Here is a 7534-nt window from a genome sequence, read left to right on the forward strand (position 1 = left end):
TCGTCCCCGATCTTGTTCTCGCTCAGCGAGTCCAGGCTGCGGGGGGCGGGGAGGCAGAAGCGGCCGTGAGCCCGCGCCGGCCGCCCGCCCCGGGCCGCCCCTCCCAAGCCGTCGAGACCCCGACCCCGCCCCGAGGCTGGGCGCCACGGCCGGCAGGGCGGGCCTGACTCCTGAGGACGGGCGCCCTTGCTCCCGAGGCGCCCGGGGGCGTGGGCAACCGCCCTGGAAAGCGGGACCCTCCCCCGGGCCGCGCTCCTGAGAAAGCAGCAAGTGAGCCCGTGCGGAGAGGGAGCCTCCGAGGCCACAGCATTTTTTCTTCTGAGGGTTCCCCCGTGCTGCCCCGTCCCTGCAGTGGGTCTGGTCACTCGCCCCAGCCACGCTGAGAAAGCCGCAGGGGAGAGAGACAGGGAAGGAGGGAGGTCTCTCTGCACTCTCTGGGAGGGGCAGAGTTTGGGGTTGTCAAAACCCGCGGTTACTGCGGCTGGTGGTGCGTGCCTGTGGTCCCAGCCGCTGAGGAGGCTGGGGCTGGAGGATCGCTTGCACCCAGGGAGTCGAGGCTACAGTGAGCTAGGATCCTGCCACGCCATCCAGCCTGGGCGGCAGAGCATGACCCCAACTCAAAAATAAAAGTGAAAACCCAGAGGCCGAGGGAGGGTCCCAGGAGCCGTACTCACTCCAGATGTTGCAGAGAGGAGAAGGCCGCAAGGATCCTCACCAGTGTGGGAAAGGCCTGGGGGCCCGCGGTGGGGCCCAACCTAGGAGGCAAGGAGCGGGTGAGAGCTCCACTCAGCCCAGGGTGGAGGAGCCTGGCCCAGAGGCTGGACCTGCCTCAGGCTGCACCCCTCCTGCCTCCCCCCAGCCCTGCTTGGGGCAGATCGCACCCCCCCTCCTACTAGGAGACCAGCAGGGTGTCCAGCTGGGAGCCCCCAGCTGTTTTCTCTGAGCAGGGAGCCAGGTCCACTCGCATGCCTGCCACCCCCACCTGGTGGAGTGGGCCCCAAACGCCAGCAAGGACCACCACCAAGGGGCAACCAGATGGGCCGCTCACTTGTCTTCTCAATTTTAATAACAAAAAGAGCCATTTGCTGAGCACCTGTCATGTGCCAGGCACACTCTGATCCTTCTCAGTTTAGATCTCATTTAATTCTCATGATTCTGAACTAAGAGCTCTTCTTACCCTCATTTTATATATGGGGAAACCAAGGTACAGAGAGGTTAAATAGCTCACTCAAGGTCACACAGCCTGGATCAACATTTAGACCAGACTTCCAGGGAATGAGAAAAATAAGAACAATAAAGGGCTGTTTTATTGAATATGGTTAAATGAGGCTGGGCATGATGGCTCAGGCGTGTAACCCCAGCACTTTGGGAGGCTGAGGTGGCAGGATAGCTTGAGCCCAGGAGTTAGAGGCTGCACTGAGCTATGTCTCGAGAAAAAAAAAGTTAAACATATTCAAGTTAAAGAACTATCTTTTGCCGGGCTTCGTGGCTCAGCCTGTAATCCCACGCCTTTGGGAGGCCCAGGTGAGTGGATTGCCTGAGCCCGCGGGTTTGAGACCCGCCTAGGCAACTTGGAGAGACCTCATCTCTACAATAAATCAAAAATTAGCCGGGTGTGGTAGCACACGCCTGTAGTTCCAGCTACTTGGAAGGCTGAGGCAGAAGGATCGCGGCACCCAGCAGGCGAGGCTGCGGTGGCTGGGAGCGGCTATTGCACTCCAGTCTGGGCGACAGAGTGAGACTCTAACTCAAAAAAAAAAAAGAACTCTTTTATTCTGAAATTCTGTCCTTTGAACATTTTCTCTTTTTTTTTCTTTTCTTTTTTTGAGTTGGAGTCGCACTCTGTCGCCCAGGCTGGAGTGGCACGTTCACGGCCACTGCAGCCCCAACCTGCTGGGCTCAGGCAATCCTTCCACCTGAAAATACTAGGTGTGTGCTACAATGCCCCGCCAAGTTTTTGATTTATTGTAGAGACAAGGTCTCACCATATTGCCCAGGCTGGTCTCAAACCCATGGGCTCAGGCATTCCTCTTGCCACCACCTCCCAAAGTGCTGGCATTACAGGTGTGAGCCACCGTGCCTGGCCTTGAAAATTTTCAATATCAAAATGATCATTCTTTAATAAAATATGGCACCAGCCATGGTTATTTTGTTGTTATTTGTCTGAGCGAACACACTTGATGAAAATTAAAAGACAGTAACCAAACAGTCACTCAAATGCATTCCATCATGTTTTTGGTCTCTGAAATTCCGAAGTCTGAGAACCGCTGGCTTCAGTGAAAGGCCACAGGGTGGGAGCTGGACTCCGGGCTCTGCACTGGGCCCCTGCTGGGAGCCTCAGCCAGCCCCTTCACCCCGAGTCTCGGGCTTTTTGGGTGTCTAGCCCCAACCTTACAAGGTTGTTGGAAGGATCAGGAATTTGTCATCATTCACTGCTTGCCTACTACAGTGGGATGTCTGTCCCCTCCACATCTCATGTTGAAATGTGACCCTTAGCCAGGCTCGGTGGCTCAACCTGTAATCCCACGCCTCAGGAGGCTGAGGTGAGTGGATTGCCTGAACTGCGGGTTCAAAACCCTCCTGGGCAACTTGGCAAGACCTCATCTCTACAATAAATCAAAAAATTGGCCGGGTGTGGTGGCACGCGCCTGTAGTTGCCGCTACTCGGAAGGCTGAGGCGGAAGGATCGCCGGAGCCCAGCAGGTCAAGGTTGCGGTGGTCCCGGTTACCGCACTCCAGTCTGGGCGACAGAGTGAGACTCCAACTCAAAAAAAAAAAAGAAATGTGACCCCAGTGTTGGAGATGGGACCTGGTGGGAGGTAGCTGGGCCACAGGCAGGTCCCTCAGGTACCCGCCCTGGGTGAAGAGTCAGTTCTCGCTCTGCTATTTGATCTGACAGGTAAAAGTGCCTCTTCCCCACTCCAGGTCCCTCTCCCACCAAGCAGTGGGCCTTTGGCCTGAGTAGAAGCCTCTCTCAAAGCCATGCTGGGGCCGTGCTTACACAGCCTGCAGAACTGTGAGGTTCTGGATCAATGACCCAGCTTTGGGTGTTCCTTTATAGCAACACAAGATGGACTAACACACTCACTGTGTGCCAGGCCCCAGGGAGAAAGCTAGGAACAAAACAGACCCAAATCCCTGCCCTCATAGAGCTGACAGTCCAGTAGGGAAGAAGATGGTCAGAGGAATCAGCCAAGGTGTCCGAGATTATGAGTCATCTGGAAAAAAGTACAGTCAGAGGGGGTGGATTTTATTTTTAAATATGAGGGTTAGAAAAGGCTTCTTTGAGTAAAGACCAGAGGAGGTGAGGGTGTGGGCTCATCTGGGGAAGAGATTCCAGGCAGAGGGCATAGCCAGTGCAAAGGCTCGGAGGCCACAACTTGACTAGGGAAGGTAGAGATCTGGCAGGGAGGCCAGATCTGGAGCAGAGCAGAGAGAGCAAGAGAGAGAAAGAACGGGGAGAACGGTGGATAGGGAAGCAGAGTCCCTCAGAGCGTCGAGGGGCCCAGCACCTGATCTGACGCGCAGATGAGACCCACGGGGTGCCCGGCACAGACCCCAGAAATAGTCCTCCCTCCCTTCCTTCCTTCCTTCCTTCCTCAGAACCTTCTCAGGGCCTCCAGGTGGCTAGTCACCTGGCTCTGGGTTGTTCTGCCCACGGCTGCTGTTCCCCAGAACACAGTTCAACCTCCAGCAAGGGGCTTTTTAAGCTGAAAATAATGCAGAGCCAGAAAGGGCCCTCGGTGGTTGTTTTTGTACATTTCCCCTTTTCTTTTTTTTTTTTTTTTTTTGTGAGTTGGAGTCTCACTCTGTCGCCCAGACTGGAGTGCAGTGGTCGCCTCGACCTGCTGGGCTGCGGCGATCCTTCCACCTCAGCCTTCCGAGTAGCCGGAATTACAGGCATGCGCTACCGTGCCCGGCTGATTTTTTGATTTATTGTAGAGATGAGGTCTCGCTGCCCAGGCGGGTCTCGAACCCGCGGGCTCAGGCAATCCACTCACCTCAGCCTCCCAAAGGCACGGGATTACAGGCTGAGCCACCGAGCCCAGCTCATTTCCCCTTTTCAGCAACATTTTTACCTCTGCACAAATTTGGCACCTTGTCTCTTCAAAACAAGAGATGCTTAGCTTTTTTCTGGGGCAGGAGGGGGTTGGTGACGAGGGGAGGTGATGCCTGTGGGTGATCAAGGGGGCATCACGGGCAAATCACTTGACCTCGCTAGGCCTCGGTTTCCTTATCTGTAAAACGGGGACGATGATGACAGTCGCCTAAAGCAGCCCTTGGGATGAACGAGATCACGTGTGAAATGAGCTGAGTACAAGATAGGCACTTAATAACTCCTTCCTAATCATTAGGTGATTTAGACCCTTAACAAGAACCAAACACTCACTGAGATTTTTCCTTGGTAGGGGCTTGGGGCCAGGCGGACCTGACTTCTTTTTTTTCTTTTGTGAGTCAAGGTCTCACTATGTCACTCAGGTTGGAGTGTAGTGGCATGATCACAACAATCACGGCTCACGGCAGCCTTGACCTCCTGGGCTCAGGTGATCCTTTCAACTCAGCCTCCCGAGTAGCTGGGACTACAGGCTTGTGCCACCATGTCCAGTAAATTTTTTTTTTTTTCAGAGACAAGGTTTCACTATGTTGTCCAGGCTATTCTCAAACTACTCCTGGGCTCAAGCAATTCTCCCTCCTCAGCCTCCCAGAGTACTGGGTTTACAGACGTGAGCCACTGTGCCTGGCCTGACCTGACTTTTATGACTTTGGATAAACAATATAAAGTTTCTAGGCTTCATTGTTCCCATCTATACAATGGAGAGATGAGACCCCAGAGGAGGGTCACCTGTACTCTGACAGGCAGCTCTGCATATAATGAGAACGACTGCAGTGGTCTGCCCCTCTGTGGTGACCAGGCTCCATGGGGCTCCCTAGAGCGCCCTGAGGTCCCTGTTTCTTTCACCCTGGCAGCACTTCTTAGGATGTTGGCTCCCAGCCCAGGCTGCCCAGAGGGTGTCCAACCTTCCCAGTTTGCCTGGCACTGAGGGATTCCTTGGGCTGTGAGACTTGCAGCACTAAACCAGGACGGGCCCAGGCAAGTCGGGACACCCAGTCACACTAGCTGCACATTGAAATTTCCCAGGACTCCTTCAAGCTGAAGAAGGGCTCCCCTGAGGACTCCGTCCCTTGGAGGTGAGCCAGTTCAGGCATGAGGGCCGTTGTGCAGTCTCTGCCACAGCAGGGGAGAGGACTCAAATGGTGGGTCACGGTCAAGGACATGGAGCCCTTCTCCCACTCATGGCCAGATTGCAATTCCAGGGAGGCCTTTCTCCCTCCCCCATCCTCACTATGCATGGCCTCCCCACATGGCTCATTCAGACATTGCCTCCTCCAGGAAGTCCCCCTGACTTCCCCCAGAGGGGTGCTTCTTCAACCTTAAGCTCACGGAGGATGGCAACCTAGGGCATTCAAGTAGGCCCTCAATACGTCTGTTTTGTGACTAGGTAGGAATGAGCATGTTAACCAGAAAAATGAATACACATGCTTAGACTCAGTATCTCCAGTGTTTGCCCAGACCAGCCACATCCCAGCTGCTAGAAACTGGTTTCCAAAGTGGGGGGCAAGAAGGAAAGAATGATCCTGGAAGTAGACCAGACACGGTGGCTCACACCTGGAATCCCAGCACTTAGGGAGGCCAAGGTGGGAGGATCACTTGAGGCCAGGAGTTTGAGACCAGGCTGGGCAACACAGCGAGACTCCATTTCTACCAAAAGAAAGAAAGAAAGAAAAAGAAACCTTGTGGGGACCCAGGACGATCCCCTTGTCTTACGCAAATTCCAATTTCTTTAGGTCCCTGACAGCAGGCAGGTCCTCAGCAGTGTCTTCCAAGGAACGTCTTGTCCTGGAGAAAACAGGTGGTGTTAGGGGTCACAGGCTTTTCTGTCCCTGAGTCCTTACTCAGAGGTCCCATGACAGCTGCCCAGTGCCCAAAATTCCGCAGGAGGACTGACTTCCTTGGGGTTATGCATCCCCTGTTGAAGAGAAACCGCTCAGGGCTGTGTGTTTCATGGAGAAGAGCCCCAGGGCACCTGTTCCCAGCAGCATACCAGGTGCCCAAGCAGAGTGTGAGGAAGGACGGTGGGAGATGGCAAACTTGTTCTGGGGTCAGTTTCCTCTGCCCGCGGACCTCAGCTCTGCTGGCTGTCAGCTGGTATGATATGGCCCTAAACGCCTCAAAGGTGGCTGTGGGTGTTACCTCTGTTATGGGATGCGGAAAGCATCCTCATTAACTCCCAGGAAGGGGCATCTCTCTGTGGCTTTAGCTGAGAAAGAATTGGGCATGCATGCCGCGTGGCATTCAATCCTGCAGACTGTGCCCGCGTGGTGACTGCGGCAAGAGATTCTGGGCGACCTTGCCCAGAAGGAGGGCTGGAGTGTCCCAAAGGACAGGAGGCGCTAGAAATGCCCCGACCAGCCTGATCATGGGGCCTATGTGTCCTCGACCTACAGGGCCTGGACCATCTCCCGGCTCTTCTGCCCCTCACCTCTGGGTCTGCACGAGGCTGTCTAGGTCCTCCACATCCTTCAGGGACTTGGCCTTGAAAGGCTCGATGGTGAACTTCTCCTCTGCCGCCTGGAGCAGCTTGGTCTCCCCACGCCGCCGTAGGGACTCCCAGAGTCTCACCGTGTCGCTCAAGGCAGCCCTGTGGAGGGAGGGCCTCAGACCCAGGCACGGTGACCAAGTGAGCCCATCGCAGAGGGGCAGCTCCATGAAGGGGCTTCCTACATATTCCCCAGGAGGGGAATCTCAATCTCTGCCTGCTCAATCTCTGCCTCCTCCAGAAAGCCTTCCGTGACCACTCCTGCCCCTACTGATTCCTCCTTTCTCACAACTCTTGCAGTGGTTTTGTTTTCCCTTTTTGTTTTGGCTACCAGGAAGCTCCATGCTAAATTCTCGACATGATTGTACAGGACCTTACAGCTTGGGTAAAGTATGTTTAGGGGGGATATGGGAGCAGTTCTCTGGAGAGTAAGTGGAATGCGCAAGGAAATTGCAGAAACACTTAATTGGACCAAATGAAGGAGTGTGGACTTTACCTGAGGGTGGTAGAGTGCCCTAGAGGACCGTGAGCAGGGGTGGGATGTGATCAGATTGAAGTTCTGGGAGGATTGCTCTGGTGGCTGAATATAAAGTGGAATAGGGCTGGGCGCGGTGGACTGCCTGAGTCCACAGGTTCGAGACCAGCTGAGCAATATGACAAGACCTCATCTCTACAATAAATCAAAAAATGAGCTGGTGTGGTAGCGTGCACCTGTAGTTCCAGCAACTTGGAAGACTGAGGTAGAAGGATCACCTGAACCCAGCAGGTCAAGGTTGTGGTGGTGTGAGCATGCCACTGCGTTCCAGCCTGGGCGACAGAGCAAGACTCCGATTCAAAAAAAAAAAGTGGAAGCCGGGCTCGGTGGCTCAGCCTGTAATCCCATGCCTTTGGGAGGCTGAGGTGAGTGGATTGCCTGAGCCCGCAGGTTCGAGACC

At 54.7% G+C, this 7534-nt stretch overlaps 1 protein-coding gene across 1 annotated transcript in view; it reads right to left on the bottom strand.

Annotated features, from left to right (window-relative positions):
* CIITA (class II major histocompatibility complex transactivator) overlaps positions 1 to 7534 on the bottom strand; it is a 28656-nt gene that overhangs the window by 6498 nt on the left and 14624 nt on the right. The window contains exons 11-14 of the mRNA XM_021714312.1: positions 6543 to 6701; positions 5828 to 5899; positions 675 to 755; positions 1 to 36 (exon numbers count right to left, since the gene is read on the bottom strand). Of these exons, the coding sequence (XP_021569987.1) occupies positions 1 to 36; positions 675 to 755; positions 5828 to 5899; positions 6543 to 6701 (348 nt within the window). The remainder of the gene's footprint in view (positions 37 to 674; positions 756 to 5827; positions 5900 to 6542; positions 6702 to 7534) is intronic.

Source organism: Carlito syrichta, unplaced genomic scaffold, assembly GCF_000164805.1.
Source record: "Carlito syrichta isolate Samal-C Ts95f unplaced genomic scaffold, Tarsius_syrichta-2.0.1 Scaffold305619, whole genome shotgun sequence".
Lineage (NCBI taxonomy): Eukaryota > Metazoa > Chordata > Mammalia > Primates > Tarsiidae > Carlito > Carlito syrichta.